Source organism: Pelecanus crispus, chromosome 1, assembly GCF_030463565.1.
Source record: "Pelecanus crispus isolate bPelCri1 chromosome 1, bPelCri1.pri, whole genome shotgun sequence".
NCBI lineage: Eukaryota > Metazoa > Chordata > Aves > Pelecaniformes > Pelecanidae > Pelecanus > Pelecanus crispus.
In genome coordinates, this window is record NC_134643.1 from 139,722,174 (window position 1) to 139,740,798 (window position 18,625).

Here is an 18,625-nt window from a genome sequence, read left to right on the forward strand (position 1 = left end):
TGTCAATATTTTACCTACACTGTCCAATGTTCCTTTTCCAGGACTCCTGGGTTAAAAAAAGGCTTTAAATTCACAAAAACAATTAATAAAATAAGTTAATGTAATTGGTATATTCAAGACACTTTAGTGTAGTAACATTTTAGATCATCTTGGCTTCTACAAATAATTTTGAAAGCCAGCTGGATGATCCAGGTCCATTTGTACCACGTGTCCTGGTTTCATCTGGGATAGAGTTAATTTTCTTCCTAGTAGCTGGCACAGTGCTGTGGTTTGAATTTAGTCTGAGAAGAATGCTGATAACACACTGATGTTAGTAGTTGCTAAGTACTGCTTACCCTAGTCAAGGACTTTTCAGCTTCGCACGCTCTGCCAGGTGCACAAGAAACTGGGAGGGGGCACAGCCAGGACAGATGACCCAAAGTGGCCAAAGGGCTATTCCATACCATATGGCGTCATGCTCAGTATAGAAACTGGGGGGGGTTGGCCGGGGAGCAGCAATTGCTGCTCGGGAACTGGCTGGGTATCTGTTGGCGGGTGGTGTGCAATTGCACTGTGCATCAGATGCTTTGTATATTACTATTATATTGTTAGTATTATTACTACTACTATTTTACTTTATTTCAATTATTAAACTGTTCTTATCTCAACCCAACAGTTTTTCCTCACTCCTATTCTTCCGATTCTCTCCCCCATCCCACCGGGGCAGGGGGAGTGAGCAAGCAGCTGTGTGGTGCTTAGTTGCTGGCTGGGGTTAAACCACGACACCACGGTACTTTTAATAATCTACATTAATGATCCTCTCAAACACTGAACTGTGCTCTACTTTACTGGCCTTTATTTAAATACATGGAGCTTCCAGAGATCAGTGATTAACTGCTCTTAGAGCCACTCACATGTCCTACAAAAGTTTCAGTCCACAAGAATCCCTTGCAGAAAACCAATTAACGTAAAATTTAGAAATACAATTTTCTTTGCATCAGTTATGCTACACAGTAGTTTGTGATTTGATGACTAGACTGTAATTCAATATTCAAGCAAGTTCATACTACTACAGATGTAGTCCTATAATTAGCCATATGTTGTTCCTTCTCCCATATATTAATTTGCATTAACTATAAATTCCCTAGCCTGCACCACTACTTTCCTAATGATCCAAGACCTACACCAGGTCTCAAACCCTCATCGATTTCAATTTCTTCTGCTACTGCTTCTAAGAAATACTGCAGTCAGGTTCTTAAACTTTAATTTTTAGCATAACATTTTCAACTTTTTGCGAGAAAGAATAAAGTGTACAGATAGTCCTGCTTTGTGTATTCATCACATCTACACTTAAAAATGAGATTTCACAAGTGCATGAGAATGAGATACAGCACCACAAGCTGTTTGCAATTAAGAGCCATTAGGGACAGCCACAGAACACACGGCTGCAGGTCTGAATACAATTCCAGTACTATTACAAGTGTAATGATATATAATCCGTTTGCAGATGGGAGTATGCAGCAACTAAGGAGCATGTTTACTTATTGGCAATATTCCAAGGAAAAGTGTTATTTGTGGCATAAGCAGTAACCTTTCACTTAGTCAAACCAGTACCCATAGCAAGAATTCATGCAACATATTATGTAAGAGACTATCAGAAAGACACACAGTTTTTTCAAGGGAAAGAAAAAGTGTAACAAATGTCTGGTTAATCTAGAGCCATTAGTGTGACAAATTGGAAGAAGCTGTGTGACTAAAAGAAATGCTGATCGGAGATACTGTGACTGTTACAAATTACTTATCTTTGACTTAATTTAAATTGAAACCCATCAGTAATACATTTCACATATCCTTCCCAAGGTAAGATGAACCACTCTCTTATTTTTAACCTGGGCTTCTATGCCTCCTTCAGTTACCTGCATTACTGGAATATAAGGGTTTCTCTCCCTCCCCCTTCTTGTTTTGAAGATCTGCAGCATCAGGTCTCTCTGCACCCCAGCTTTGTGCTCCATGAAATTCCGTTACTCAGTGTTATAACAGCCAAGCCAACTTAAGCTATCCTAATTTGTGGCACTGAAACTAACACCCTCACACTGTACTGCTTTAAATTCAACATGCTGAAGAAAAAAAAAAATAAATCTTAGTATCCCCTTCCACAGCAAGTTAGTTTCTCACCTCTGACAGCTTGCTCTCATCTTTCCCCTGCACCTTCCATTTCTAAATTAGCCTTTGGGGAGAAAGAAGGGAGGGAATGCCAATTTTGAATACTGAATACTGCCCACATCTAAGCAGGGTTCATAACATGACAAGTACAAAGGAGGAGGTAAAGGAATGGAGTATCCTACATGGGACCTTTCATACAGCGGTCTGGATTGCCACAGAAGACTCAAAGGGAAACAACACAACTGCAGACATCAAAGCAGCACCGTTCCATTGATACGACTACAGACAGACTGACCAATGTAAATAACGAAAACCATTAAATTTAATGCATTTATTTTCATGCCTGCTTTGTACAACCTGGCCAGATCCTCTTAAAGAAATCATTGTATGTGACTGAAAAAGATAGCAAGGGTTCATGTAAAAAGTAAAAAAAAAAAAAAAACCCAAACAAACCAACCCAAAAAACAAACCCTGAAATAGAGCACACCTTAGCAATCTATAGCAGAATTACCAGACAGAAGACAAGATTATCCTAGAGATTCTTTCCAATCTTAATGATTCCTAGTTTTTACTTTCATTAAAAATAATCCAGCCACCAAGCCAGGAAACATGAAATTGCTACTCTACCCTTAATTGGTTTAGTGGTGGACTTGGTAATGTTAGGTTAATGGTTGGACTGGATGATCTTAAAGGTCTTTTCCAACCTAAACGATTCTATGATTCTGCAAAAAAAGCAATCAAAAGGAGACCCTGGACTACCGTACTTTATCCTCTCATCCTATATAGCCTTAAAAGTGTGAAAAACAAATGTTTACTTCAGTTAATCCGAGGACTCAGACATCTAGGAAACAGACAACACCAGAGATCTAATTTTTTTTCCCCCCCCACTGGAGTGGGTAAGTTGGTTTAGAGTTGGATAGCTTCCTCAAAATTAGTGCGTTAATGTTTTTTATTAAGAGATACCTTATGAACCAACTCTTTATTAAAAAAAAAAATGCAGAAAGAGAGAGACTTGGGAATAAGACTTTGAGGAAAAGAAATAAAAGGCAGCAACGTTGTGATGCAGAGAATATTACAGCCCACCTTGGGGGTGGGAGGGGAGGAGAGACCAAATAGTCAGCTGTCTTCTCAACCCGTGGGATCTCAGCAATTTAGTTTCTACTCTCCATTCTGCACAACTATCTGATCTTTGGAGCAGTAACAGTACACATATGAATCTTCCACTTACTTCAGTGTAAATCAGGACTTCACTGACATCAATGACATTTAAAACATATTAATATAATGCTAATCTGATTGTCTGTTTCCCCCACCAAGGGAACTGAGATGACTATAGAAGAGGCTCAGGTTCAGGTATAGACAAATGCCACAATGCATCAATGAAAAATGAAAGCTTTAGAAACTTTCAATACCACATTAGCATCTACCCTGCATAGCAAGCAGTTACAGATGTTCATTGTATGTCATTTATACATACATATAGGAAAGTGATAACTGAAGTGAATTAGCACTAATCAAGCTCACCTCTCACCTCAAGGGTACGCCATGGAAGCAGAGTATGGAAGCCCATGAAAGAAATACTATATACCTAATATTTCAAACCAGAATTCTGTAAGTAATTCAAAAGGTTATTCATTGCCTAATGGTGAAGTAGAAGCAAATGGTTATTAAAGAGTTAATATGATTTTCAGCACTACAGCTTGCCCAATAGCTCTATTTTCCTCACATAATACTCCAGACAGATCTCAGCTCTGACTACTGCAAACATTTACAAGGCACACTCTTACCTACTTCAGAAGCTCAATACAGGTCTCATGTTCACTGTATTTCACAGGACTTTTGGCACAAAAACACGTCAGTAAGTCTGTGCTTTTGCCTGAGGAACAACAGCATTAAGTGCAATAATCCTCTATAGGTAAGCTGCCATTACCAAAAGAAAATGGTATGCTGCCCAGAGATTTGCCCTCGGCCATGATTAAAACCAAAAAAACTCACCACAGAGCCAAAACACATTTGATTAGTAGTGAAAATTAGCAATGCTGCCTTTAATTACATACCAAAAAAAAAAAATCAAAGAAAAATATCAGCAAAATTTTGAGGACCTAAGCAAATAGAGGCAGCAACGAGATAGCAATAGTAACAATGAGAGTATATGTGACATCTTAGACATAAATCAGTAGGATTTGGCACTGTACTTTTTACCTGGTTTTAGGTGAAGGATAGTTACATGTAAATTGATGGTACATTAATAAAATGCATAAGGACAGAATACTTCACACAGTATACAGAAATATCAGTTAATACTTTTAACAGTATGCACAGGCAAGTAGAAGACTTAAAGGACAGGTCATAGAATCATAGAATCATTTAGCTTGGAAAAGACCTTTAAGATCATCAAGTCCAACCATTAACCTAGCATTACCAAGTCCACCACTAAACCAGTTAAGGGTAGAGTAATAATTCATTTCATGTTCCCTGGCTTGGTGGCTGCATTATTTTTTAATGAAAGTAAAACTAGAATAGAATCATTAAGGTTGGAAAGGACCTCTAAGATCATCAGTCCAACCATCAACCCAATACCACCATGCCCACTAAACCATGTCCCAAAGTGCCATGTCTACATGTTTTTTGAACACCCCCAGGGATGGTGACTCCACCACCTCTCTGGGCAGCCTAACATGCCTGTTCCAATGCTTGACCACTCTTTCCGTGAAGAAGTTTTTCCTAATATCCAATCTAAATCTCCCCTGATGCAGCTTGAGCCCATTTCCTCTTGTCCAACTTGTTTCCTGGGAGAAGAGACCAACACCCACCTCAGTACAACCTCCTTTCAGGTAGTTGTAGAGAGCGATAAGGTCTCCCCTCAGCCTCCTCTTCTCCAGGCTAAACAATCCCAGTTCCCTCAGCTGCTTCTCATAAGGCCTGTGCTCCAGACCCTTCACCAGCTTCGCTGCCCTTCTCTGAACACGCTCCAGCACCAAAATGTCCTTCTTGTGGTGAGGGGCCCAAAACTGGACACAGTATTCCAGGTGCGGCCTCACCAGTGCCGAGTACAGGGGGACAATCACTTCCCTGTTCCTGCTGGCCACACTATTCCTGACACAAGCCAGGATGCTGTTGGCCTTCTTGGCCACCTGGGCACACTGCTGGCTCATGTTGAGATCACTTTAGGCACAGGATAAGGTAATAAAAAAAAATACACTGCTGGCATAATCTGTGCTAGAATACTCTGGTGATAATGACTTTCCAGTAGCACTGTACCAATTAGAGACTGTGAATACTGTGGGGACTATCGCAACATGCTTTCCCTGTTCTTAATCTGTTGTTTACCTCTAACAAAGTCACTTTGAAGATACTGAGCTAGCTGAACTTACTTGACTCAAAATCACCACTCTTGTGTATATCAGGGTAGTAGATTGGAAAAAGTCTATGCATTACTCAGCTTTCAGCTCTACTCTGAAACAAGAAAACTGAGTGCTCAAAATGCTCCTAACCTAATTCAAATTTTGCTGGAAGGTTCTAATTTTGAAAGTCAATTGTATATGAAGAAATACAGATATTTAAAATATGCTTTGCCTGAATTGAATCACTTGCCACCTAATGCTAAATGCTCTGCATTATTATCTTCTATTGCTTACCACTGCAGTCTGTTTTCCACAACTTTAACAGCAGTACTTTCATATTTACCTTCAGATCAGTCATTAAAATGTTGAATAGCAATATTGTACCTAGTAACTATCTCTGTCAAAAGCAGATAGAAATAGCACTCCTAAACTCACAGTATTACAGAAAGTTTAATGAAATACAAACACCAAGAACCAGAAACTTCTGAACCAGCACAGGCAGTATTCTGGGGTTCAAATACCAGACAGTGCTAGCTTATTCTCCGAGTAGTCAAAATCTGGAATCAGCTCACACTGCCTCCATCATATGGAAGATTATAACATTGAGGGGAAAAAACGCAGACAGCAATCTGTGCTCATTTTGGGAACTCAGATTTTTCATTTATTCATCATTTCATTTCTCAGTCATCCAAACAGGAACTACTGTCAAATCCAAAGTAAAAGAAAAAAAAAAAAGTTGTATCGATTTCAGTATAGAAGATAATACCAGAAAAAAGTTGAAGATAAACTGCAATGAAGACTGTATTCTTCAGTCCAAGCACTTGGCTTAACACATGCTGGAGAACTAAGGAACCTTGAAAGCCAGATCTAAAGCAAGAATGTCAGAAAACACCACACACTGAAGATAAACACAACTTTTACAGACATGTACCCTTACCTTTTAATTTTGACACTAAAGGGAAACTCATCAACATAAAAAGAAGGGTTAGCAGATTTCCAGTCAGAAGAGTAAGACAATGCTAACAACATCAGCAGATATATGAGGTGGAGATTAGGATTACAAAAACTGTGACGGAATAGCTTGCATGGCTGGGAGCACTGCCATGAACAGACTCAGGATATCTGAGGAGGATGAGCTAAGAAGGCAAGGAGATTTTCACAAAAGAAAGGGAGGCTTGAATGTATGGGCAGTTGCTTTGAAATAGGTAAGAAACAAGTCAAAAGTTTTTGCATGAGGGTTAGAAGACAGAACAACACAGGTGACATTAGGGTGGACATCTGCTTCAAAGTACCTGATCAAGAGAGCAAAATAGATAAAGCCTTCCCAAGGGAAGCCTTACAATAAAGTCCAGTTTTCAGAGAGGACTTAGAGCACTCCAACATCTGCTGCAAGGGTAATACAACATAAAGACGACAATCAGGAGATTTTTGGAAGATGCAGAAGGCAATTTCTTGACGCAACTGACCAAAGAACTAATAGGAACATGAAGGCTGACGACAACCTAAGAAGCAGCGACAATGTGTAGTCACCCTAAGCAGAAGACCATTGTACATCGAGGAGTTTGTGATCCAGATCAGAGTTTACCTGAGGAAGCCCAGGCCAGTGCTGCACAAATCCCTTGGCTGCAGGACAAACTAAGCCAGCTCGTTGTTAAGAGGAGCCCCCAAGGCAGCTCCCACTCAGCACCCACAATTACATCACCTGCGTGGCCCTGCCTTTATCTAGGAATGCGGCAAGAAGTTCTCCTGAGAATATCCTTTCTGTTTGACAGTAGAAATGATTAGCAGAGTTTTCTCGCAAAAAAATCCTGTAATAGGTTGGATATTGAAAATGGGGTAAGCCCTTCTCAGAGACGCAGTCTGCACAGCATGCTACACCCCAATCAGAAGCCCATTTGATGCTACACAACTCAAGGTTCCCAGCATCTAAAGGGATGTAAGACTATGTGTACCATTTTTACTTTATTGAAGTATTTAACACTATAAAGAAATAGCACTTTAAGTGACATTTTACAGAGTCTTGAGTGCCTTTCTTACTGGGATTACAGTAGACCAGCATCTCCTGATGCAAAACACTACGATACAGTGGAATTTAAGATCCTGAAAGAATTAAGGAAGAGGAACAGTAGAATTACAACCCTGGACCTTCAACAGAACAGATTTCACCTTGTTCAAGGATCTGTTTAGAGACAGCCCTAAAGGGTAAAGGGGTCTAGGAGGGCTGGCTGTTCTACAAGGATGACTTCCTCAAAGCACAGGAATGGCCCACTCCAACACGCAGAAAGCTGGGAAAAGTTTCTCGAGTTGGCCAGCATTGGTAAATGGGGAATTCCTGACTAAGCTCAAACACAAACAAGTAGTGTGAAGAATGCACAAGTGGATATGGTCTACCTGGAGAAACAGAAAAACATTGGTTTCAAAGGGAAAACTAAGGAAACCGTGACCCTGCTGGTCAGTAGGGGATCTAGTGACAAAAGACATGGAAAAGTCCAAGACACTCAAATGAAATCTAATGAGTCTGTTACATATCGTATTTTCTAATGAGTAAACTCTACCTTTCTTTAAGAAGTCAGTAAATATTTCTTTCAGATATTCCGAGACACACACAAAACTTAGGAGAAGACAATGCAAGAATATTACTGAAGGCTCAAACAAGACAAAATTAAATACTAGGCTAAAAGGAAATTGCCTGGAAGTATCAAGCCTATTAAAAAGGTTATTCTTCAATGCACTGAAGTGGCCAAATGATTCTGCAAACCAACGTTTCTTTTTTTTTTGTTTGTTTTTAACAAGGGAATTCAGTGCTGTTTTTCTTGAAAAAAAAAAAGGTCTAAAATACTGATACTATAAAGAACAACCAAAAACCAGATGCACTTCTACAACAAAAAACCAGAAAAACCATCTTATTAGGCAGGAGATGTTGTACACATAAGAACAACTGGCATTATATTTCTAAATCACTAAACTGTATCCCCTCAGACTCCAAGGACTCTGATAACGCAGAGCACATAGCAAGAGAAAAGATAAGTCTAGGAGAATTCATTGATTTCTACTGTGCTTTTAGAGAATTTGCATCACCACACACCTTCCTGCACACCTAGCTAACCTAAAAAAACCCCATAAACTTATACATGCAGATATATGTACACAGACATCTTCCCTGTTGCGTATTTTCAGTGGCTTTTTTCCTGCAAGTTTCTGCCAGCTCCCCACACCAGCAGGTCTAAAAGGGAAAAATCATCAGCTACCCCACTTTGTTATTTATATAATGATCAGCTTTAGGTGTCTAGGTGTCTCATGCTCGTTTCTTAAGATGCAGTCTATTCCTTATTTACTGGATAATAATGAAATCCTGCTCTGAAGAAAAAAATGACTTTTTTTTTTTTTTTTTTTACAGACTTTCATCTGCGTCCTTCTCAAACATTCAACTAAACTGATAAAACCATGGTTAGATAAAGCAAACCACTATGCATGCTCTGCAGATGGAAGCTAAAGCAGAAGTTGGAATCACTGCTTTCAAAGCATTAGCAGAACAGCTCTGGCTTGACTGCCGGCTAGTATGAATCCCTCTTCCTCTCCAGCCTGGCCCTGTGGTGAGCTCCGCCTCATTCGAACAAATGACCCCCTGCCCCAGTGTCATCATCTTGTCTACCTAGACACAGTCTCCACTTACCTCAGTCATCCAAGGATGCATTCACCTCATTTCTACAAACTCCTCCTACTTGCAGCTACAATTTTCAGTGTTCCCCCTACATACACAGTTTATTATCTCACACTATATCAACACATTCCCTTTTCACACTTTCAGCTTAACTTTTTTCCTCTAGGCTTCTTTCTTCAGTGTGCCTGTCTTTGGACACCTATGGCTTTCCCACCATTTTATTGATTTTAAGTCACAATATTGTCCTATTAGCTTTTTATCTGATGTCAGAGTCCTCCTAATACTTGTGCCTAAGTCCCTATTAGCAAAGGATAACTCCTCATGAAGCTGCAGGCCCATGTTGCACAGTAAAGAGGATAGTGGTTTTATTTAAAAGGCAAATATTTGACAAGTCCTAAACATAAGCAAATATTCCTTTCCTCAGCCATCATCTCTGACACTGCTGAGCTGTTCAAGCGGCTTTTCTTTTCAGAAAACATAGCCAAGATCCAATAAACAAGCCAAGACAGCCTATTTTAATAGTTTGTGAATATAAAATGTATTTCCAGTATTTTCAAACACAATATACTCCAGTATATTTCCTTATGAAAAGTCTTCTCAGAAGAAAAAAGGAAAACAGAACATCAGATCTGCTTTATCTCAACATTCTTGTATTAGCTTCACATCAGAAAAAAAAAAACAACAGATAAACAAGTAATCTTTATGCACAAACCACAATTAGCAATAAAGGATTTGTGATAAAAACATGTTGTATAATGTAAACACAGTCATTCTAGAAGAAGTACTTTAGCTTTTCTGATAATGTTCCCTTAGCAAAGAAAAAAAACCTGCATATAACAATGACAAGGTATTTGTTCCTTAGGTCATTCTCTCCAATTTAAATCCATACACACATGCCAATGAAATGTACTGGGGCAAAAAGCTACATATTTATTGAAGCACTAGTGGATTGTATGTTGGAAAATTGTTGCAATTAGGGGCCAGCTCCTCACTTCACACAAAATTTACCCTCTCACCAATACAATGGAGATACATTGACTTACAATAGCTGAGAATTTGATTGTGGCATGTTACCACTATTTATAAAGATGAATATAAATACTTCTACCTTCAAATTCTTAGACATAATTGCTAGCTTTGGACAAAAAGAAAAGCAGTACATGCTGAGGGAACATGACTGAGGATGGTCTGGTATATACCATACATACATTAAAAATGCTGCAGCATTCTCTAGTTTTTGTGCTGTTTCTGGACGACTTATGTGGTGCTGAATAGACTTACTATGTAATGCACTAAAAGTTCAACTGTGCTACCTGCAGACAGATCATGTGTAAGAACTTCTTATTTTCGTCATCCATACTAAAAAAAGCATGCCCATCAGCAGCCAAACAGTAAAAAAGCCCACATACCCTGGGATTTCCAGGTAATTCTCTTCAGAGTTCATGAAAGTTATTTAACTCGTTGTTTTCCTGTACAAGTAGGAAAGTGGTTTGAAAAAACAGTTCTTGATCAAGGAGAATAACTACATATACCATCCTGCAATGTTTTTTTTCCTCTTTCGTATACAAGTAACTTTTCTTAAGGCACATGGTTATCATGGTTTGGTAGAAATTCCCACTTTCAGCTAATTAGTGACTGGTTTTAGGCCTCACTAAACCCCACCCCTTTAGTTTGTAACATCTTTGATGTGACAGGAATTAGAATCTTCTCCCCTTTTCTTCCTCCATTCCCCTTCCCATTAGAAGGGTGTTTCTCTACAACTTCACTTCTTGCACTAGTCAGTTCATTCTAGTCAATGATGAATATCAGAGCCTTAAAATTTCTGTCTATAATTTGGATCTTTTCTGTCTTACGGTAAATGAAAACCTGGAGCAAACATGCAGCATCTTTTCACATCTTTAAGCTCCGATTCATACTGTTCCTCCCACTCTCTTCCTTTATAGCCACTTTTCCTCCATATTTAAAAGGAATAAGCCAAGTAAAAAATAATTAAACCCATCAAAAATGTAGAAACTAGTAAATAATTCTATTTATTATAATGCCTGTAATTGAACATGAACTCTTGTGGCAATTATCAAATGTTTTCCTAACAAACCTTGTATATCAAGGCAACAAGCAGGATGTGTCTGCTCTGAATTTGTGCAGCATCTTGCAAAAGAGCTGGGGACAAGTCTCCCTCAATGTGTTTTACCCAGGTGCAAAACAAAAAAGTTAAGATGACAAACAGCAAGGGAAAGAATTGGAAAAAAGGTGCAGGTCAAAGTTTAACTTTTGGATAGTTATTCTTTTTTACTAAAACAGATGGCCCCTAAAGTTATCTGCTCTTAGAAGTTGGGTGCAGCTTGTTTTAAGTAAGTGAGAATCATAAATCAGTAAGCTTAAAATAGCAACATACCTCGCCTTTTCTTCAGATCTCCAAATACTAGAAACCCTAGGTCTTAGTAAACCCACTTGCTAGAAGCTTTAGTAAATACCACTTTGGTTTAGAACTTCAATACAGTTGTTTTGATTAAGCTTGAAGCTGCAGAACAAAATGGTGTGACTATCTAAAAATCCAGATCCCCACAGCAATTCAGCATCCTTACACAGGCTGTAGGAAGAAGCACCTTGCTCTGCTAAAGGAAAACTTTTCCTTTCTAGTCATCTGGTATACTGTAAGGTATTCTTACAGGAACTTACGCAACAGCTTACCCTGCCATTATACTATACTCTTAAGAGTACTGAACTCTTTCGGATGAGGACATGACTAAAGACATGCAGAGCTTAAATTTCACTCAGCAATGCAGGAAATGCTAGAAACTTCTTGAGTCTTGGTGAGGTTACCTTCCATAAAGAAGAGAGCTGTCTAGCATAAACTTTATTGTCACCACCTACGTGCTCTCAAACTATTCACCCTGAATTATTATTCTGTAACTATCCCAAAATATCCAACTTACCAAAGCCATTCTATTGAGTATTATAGCCTCCCCCAAGCCTGACAAGGCTTCAGCTTGAGATAGGATCTTTCCAAGTTCTAATTTTTTTTTTCTTTTTTAGCTTTAAGTCAGTATAATAGTGTAAGCCACTCCAAATATAACTATATATCCTGTGCAAAAGTCCTTCTGTGTATGGGCTAAAAGCCACCGCAGGAATGCAGGCCCTCTGCACAATGTTACCTTTTTCTAGAAAAATGTATGAACTACATACAAAAACTTTTATATATTCTTGGATCACTACAAAGGAATCATTCTATGATTCTGAAATGTTTTGCTTTAGAGAAGTAGAAGTTATTTTATTATATGACTACACTGCAGCTCCAAACACAGCAAAGTAGTTCATGTCAGTTCCCTGCTGATGAGCAGCAAGTTCAGAAATATCCAGCTTACACAATAGTTAAAATAGTGTAGACAGGTTGCCAGACTTAATTTTTGTCTGAAACAGGGTTTTTTCTTTCCTTTTTTACTTCTTCCTCTTCCACATTAAAATCACCAAGCATAAAAGTCAGTGCTTTCTTACTTTGCTTCCATTGTCCAACAGCTGCAGAAGTTTCACATGGATCACACTCCTTCCCTCCCAAGACAGGTAAGTGCTTATACAGCAGTAGTTGGCAATTAATTTGACATTCTAATTGAGACTGAGCGTAAACTGCATTCCAAAACAACTTTTTTTCTTTTTTTAAAAGCTCTCTTACTTGAGATTAATGAAACATTGGTAATACTTCATATATTTCAGACAAATATTAAACACCAAAAAAATGGAGGTTTGGTACTAGATGTAGCCTTTTCCTCTGACAGTACTGCAATTAAAAAACTGAATAACTGACTGCAAGGAAAAGCCCACCCCAGCTGCCACATCTCATACATAGTAACATCTCAGTTCTCATCAAAAGTCATTGTTTCACCAAAATAGGAACATATATCTCTGACTTAAAGCAATTTACTTACCTTATGTCTGCATTTAAGTACAACGCCATAGGCTCCTGAAACAAAGAAGACATAAACAATCTCAAAGCAGGAAAAAAAAAGCAGCAAGATAAAACAGTTTTCAGTCACCTCCTGGCTATAGAAATAATATTGTTCCCAGTATTATTATCCAGAACTTGCACATACAGGTACTGTACTAAATTTCTGTGCACTGAAACAATTTTATAAAAACTGCTTGAATGGCTTGAAAAATGGATTTTAAAATTGAAATTATTGTTTTTAAATATACTTGCAGAGAAGTTTGATAGATTGCATCTCTCCACTATCACTACAGAGAAATTAATATAGTAACCTTTAAAAAACCAAAACACCCCCCCCCCCAAAAACCCAAACACCTTCTCCCCAAAACACAAAACTGTCCCATTTCTCTTCCTTTTCTCTCATCTTCCAAACTTGTCCTTCCATCTGAGAATGGAATTAGAAGGAGCTGTAGAGAAGAAACTGATGTTTCTTAAGATTTACATACAAGCAGTATTTTGCAAATGAAAACTTACTACCATCAAGAAGACTAAGTCAAATCTATATAAAATTCTAATTTGTTTTTTATGAAGATACTACTTACCTTCACCTACAACCCCAAGGATCTCAAATTTATTCATCACATTACCAATGTTAGGAATCTTCATCAAGACAAATTCCTTTTACGGTGAGAGCCACAAAACATGGCACAATGGAGAGCGTCCAAAGAATTTGCAAAAGGCAATTGTGAAAAGGCTCTTGGGGAAAAAAAAATTCCACCTTGATCAACCAGACTTCTCACACCCTTTCCTAATTTCTAGGCAGTCGGTAGTTTCCTGGGGAAAGAAGAGAAAATAATGTGATTAGCACTTGGTTTTATTTCAGTAAGAGAGCGCAGTGGTATATATAGATCACACCAACACTGTCTAACAATTGTAACAGACAATTAATTTACTTCTAGATTGTATGAACAAGAGAGCTTAGCAGCATGTGTAATGGATGGAACCTATTGAGAACATTTATCTGACAGAAGAGCTGGCCTTGTAATCCCATACTTGGGATGTCTATTACAATAATAACTAACTAAAAGTTATTTTCTACAGGACAGAAGTGAAAAAAAATGTTGAATTACTTATGTTCTCAGTTTGGTGTATGTTGACAGCTAGGCATAAAAAATAAATTGTGTTTAGTCAATTTATTTTTTGTCCACTGTAATGACAAGAAGAATAAGGTAGAAAGAACACAAAACAACAGAAAAATAGTCTTCTATTTTCTGTGATTGTTTAAAAAAAAAAAAAGGAAATTATTTGCTAGACTGACTAGCAATCAGATTTAGAAAATTATTTCCATTACCAGCTTATTTAATGGAAATGTAATAAACAGAAAAAAAAAGTTTTCAAACATTTTTTCCGTGTTTCACAAACACTGAAATAATTTGTCAAATCAAGCAACTATAAACAGTGAAAAGAACAAAGTTTTTTGTGTCTGTCTGTTATAGGCTCACCACATCTCTCCTATAATCTTAGAAATCTGATAAACTAAACACACCGAAGTTTGGTTTTGCTAATTCAGACTGCATTTTTCCCCCCTGGACATTAAAGGCATACATCCCACATTCAAAAATGGGAAAAAAGTAAAATAGCTTCACCACAAGTGGGAAATATGTCATTTCCACAGTTCAGTGCTCCACGAACAGGACTACTCATGTGGAACAAGATGGCAGGATAGAAGTGAATTCATTTAATTAACTTACGTGTCATGGGTGAGCATGACCTAATGATACTGGGTTCAGCTCACACAAACGGGAAGTCTTGTGGCTATTTCACTGCAAGCTACAGGTGCTGGCCAAAAGCCCTGTGTTGACTAAATCACCATGACTAGCTAGACTGTGTCTAGCCTCAGCAAGACACAGGGAGATAATCTGGGGGGGGGGGGGCGGGGGAGGTGTTGTGTTATTTTAGAAGCAACTTCAGAGTTAATAAACCACAGTGTTTTGGAAGCAAACTGAAAATAAAGCAGTGACTTCCGAATTAAAGGGATGGTTAGGGGTTTTTTTGGTTTTGTTTTTAGAACAGTTACCCACTCCTCAATGGATTATTTCAGTGGTTTAATTTACTGTTCTAAGTAATCAATTTTTTCTTCACTTGTGAATTGTATAAAATACTTTCCTTTCCCTTCCATATACTCTCCTCCTATCTCATTTGGCACCTCCTTCTCACAAAAGCCTTTATGCTGTTTGTGCAGGCTTTCTGGGTTACAATGACGAACTAAAACACGGGCTCCTGGCAAAGCAGGAGTATCTGCCCAGTTGCACTCATCAGCGTAAGAACAGAGCCTGTGCTGAGCTGCTTTGGCTTTCTACTGAAACAGGCCGGTGCCAGGCACACGGGCGCAGCTGGCTGTCCCCACGCTGCAGCTCAGCGACGGGAATACTGCTGCAAAGACCTTGAAAGAATCATTAATGCTATAACGTAAACAGGACACGAGAAAACAGGTCAGCCACATTCAGAACAGCAAAAGTACTTGCCGAAAAGAAAGGAACAATGGTAAAACATATATTCTGTTTTCTATTAGCACTGTTCAATAACATCGCCAAATCCGCTACTTCAGTTCCCAACATTATTCATTGACAAGTCTTTCCAGAAATTAGTTTGTGATAACATTCATTGCTTATGTGCTAATGTTATTACCATATATTGTCTTTCTGCCTTACAGTGTACACAATACTTTTTGGATCTATGACAAAACAGTGAAGCTTATAAGATAACGTATCAAAAACTCAACAAGAAATTTAGATGCAGTTTCCTCTTCTCTCATTCGTAATTTCTAAATTTCTCATAAACTACTTAAAGCTATACAGGCCTGCAGCTCGTAATCCACTATTTTTATTTTTCTGTTTTTAAGACTTCTGCAAGTGTATTCAGTACGTATCCTTTTTTTTTTTCATTGGGAAATAAAGGTTAGATTTTCAAGCAGCTGGCCTTCCTTTCTGAAATTCAGTACTACACATCTTCCTCCCCTCACTGATCAAAGCAGTTCCCCTTTTCACTTCATTAAAAGTAAGAGCCACATACTGGTGCTCCTGGACACATGGCACCTAGAGCAGCATTCACATGTAATTCCCTAAAGGTAAAAGCCTGTCAACTCACTTATCAATGTTCATTCACCATCAGCAATACACTTCGACTGGCCCAAAGAAAGAGGCAAACCAGCTCTTTGAATTCTCCCCAAAGTGCATCATGACTGACAGCAAAGGTAATATAGATGCACATACATCTGGGGGACTCCCAAAAGAAAACGGCACTTGCATGACCCATCTCTTCTGCGCTAGTTCCAGAGTCCTCTTCGTGCACAACCCTGCCGAGAGCACTTCACGAGAACCTAATCTTGAAATGAAAAAGGAGAGCTAATGAAAAGACAAGTGGCATGCAGCAGTAGCGTGGACTCACACCCAAACTTTTTGCCCCAGCTCTTTTGCTACATCTTCTCAAGCAGGGCACTAATTCAAACTAGTTCTCTCCTGCAACATTAGTGAACTCAGGCTAGCTAGACCCATCTAATTCCTAGACAAGATGTATATACTTGTTTGAGATCTTTGCCTTCAAAAGCTCCTGAAAGATTGAAAAGAAACTGCTAAAAATACTTGCTCAGTGGCAGCACCCACTGAACTTTCTGGGATTTTTCTGCTTTTTGAAAGACACTGGCCTTGTTAAGACTGTTTTTTAAAAAAATCACTGATTCTTGCAGGGAATCTGGTAAGATGAACTCAAACTCCACGAACAACACAAAGTCTTGTGAATGGCAGGGTGAGTAACTGTAATAATAAAGAAAAAATAAAATCTAGACGTTTTAACCAAAAAAAGTTATTTCAAGAAAGTTATCCATAGCAAGAATTACATTATTCTGTAACTTTGTGAAGACAGGCTGGATTCTTTCAAGCTGAACACTGGAAATAGCAAGGAAAACCTTATTAATAGCAACCACAATTTTGTTCTTTGCACTGAGCACCGTATAGGTCTGTTTTAATAAGTTGCCTGCTGGCTAGAATGATAGCCGTTGCAGAAGAGAAAATAAGGCCATTCTTTACCTCTCAAAGGTTCTCAGTAGGGAAATAGCACTCATTCTCCTAACATCCCTTTCTGAGGCAGCCAGATTCACTGCACATCAACAACTTCTGAATTAAACCAACAGATCTCTGAGATGGTCTCCATGTTACCGTGGCATTCTACAAAACACAGAGCCAATTCAACAAAATGAAACATCATGAAATGAACAAGAACAAATTAGTTTTACTTAATCCAGAACTATAAAAGTGTGAGATTTTAATACAATGTAGTTGTTTTGCAATAGCATGTAAGGCTTATATGTAAAAACCAAAAACTACATAAATGTTCCAGGAATGAACATACAGACTATTACAGCATTATGGTACCTGATCATTACATTTAAATTAAAACAATGGGGGAAACCCCTAGCTCTTCCCCAATTCCTTTTCCCTTCATGACCATTAAGAATTCTAGAGGATCACCCAAAAGCACCCAACTTAACCACTCCAAGGCATCAGTCCTAAATAAATATGCTATTCATTATTTCATAATCATCAATAGCTGGAGGGCGGAGAGGAGGGGGAAGCACTTTTTACAGAGTTAGTAAGAGACATTTAGTGAGAATTTTAAAAAACTTGAGGTAGACATTTTTCTTCACAAAATCTGGAGAAATAAAACTGTTCTACAAATACACAGTTAGGCTCATATATCAGTATATCATATATCAGGTATACGGTTCATTTCGTATATCAAGACAGAAAGAGTGCTATTTGCACCCCGCTGAAGTCAGTTACAAACTTCTAATTGACTTCAAAGTCATCCATTAGCTTTTAAACAAGCTTCTTGCCAGTAGGTAATACACCCCTCTTGCTCTCCTAAAACAAGAAGTAAACTGAATCTTTTTATTTATTTATTAATTTTACTCACTGAGAAGATAAAACTAAGAATTTCAAGAGGCTGGGTACATTTTCATCTGCTCACTAACAAAACAGTGGGTCAGTAAACAGATGTAATGAACTTATTCCATATAAGTATCTGTCTTTGATTGTCATGCATTAATCTAAACCCTGGCACATCTTCTGTCGCACAAGGTACACACATGAAAGGAAACATTAACCACCTCTATTAGTCACGATGTATCACTACTACAGCACCTCTTCCTTCTCCTCCTCCCCTTTATATGTGTAGTTCTGTTTCTCGAGATTTTCCCAGAAAACCCTAATTGAAGTTATAAGCACCTGATTCAGTGTTTTAGCAGAATATACAAATGACAGGGTTAAGAAAACAGTTGGAGAAATTTTTCAGGATTTATTGATCCAGAAGAATGTGCCAGGAGTATTATGAGGAATTATGGATTAGGGAGAACCAATGCAGTATTTGAACGGCTGTGAGGAGGAAGCTAGTAGTAATAGTCTGACTTTTAAGAATGGAGAGAAAGAAAAAAAATACAATCATATTGCTAGTGAAGTTTTGCCAGTCTCATTCCTGCATTTGAAAGAATCTACCACTTGT

The 18,625-nt window shown here is 38.3% G+C and overlaps 1 protein-coding gene across 1 annotated transcript in view; it reads right to left on the bottom strand.

Annotated features, from left to right (window-relative positions):
* The window catches only part of CDKL5 (cyclin dependent kinase like 5), an 85,128-nt gene extending 71,393 nt beyond the window's left edge, over positions 1 to 13,735 (bottom strand). The window contains exons 1-2 of the mRNA XM_075715321.1: positions 13,672 to 13,735; positions 13,071 to 13,105 (exon numbers count right to left, since the gene is read on the bottom strand). Coding sequence (XP_075571436.1) covers positions 13,071 to 13,105; positions 13,672 to 13,735 — 99 coding nt within the window. The remainder of the gene's footprint in view (positions 1 to 13,070; positions 13,106 to 13,671) is intronic.
* Between the last annotated feature and the right edge of the window lie 4,890 nt (positions 13,736 to 18,625).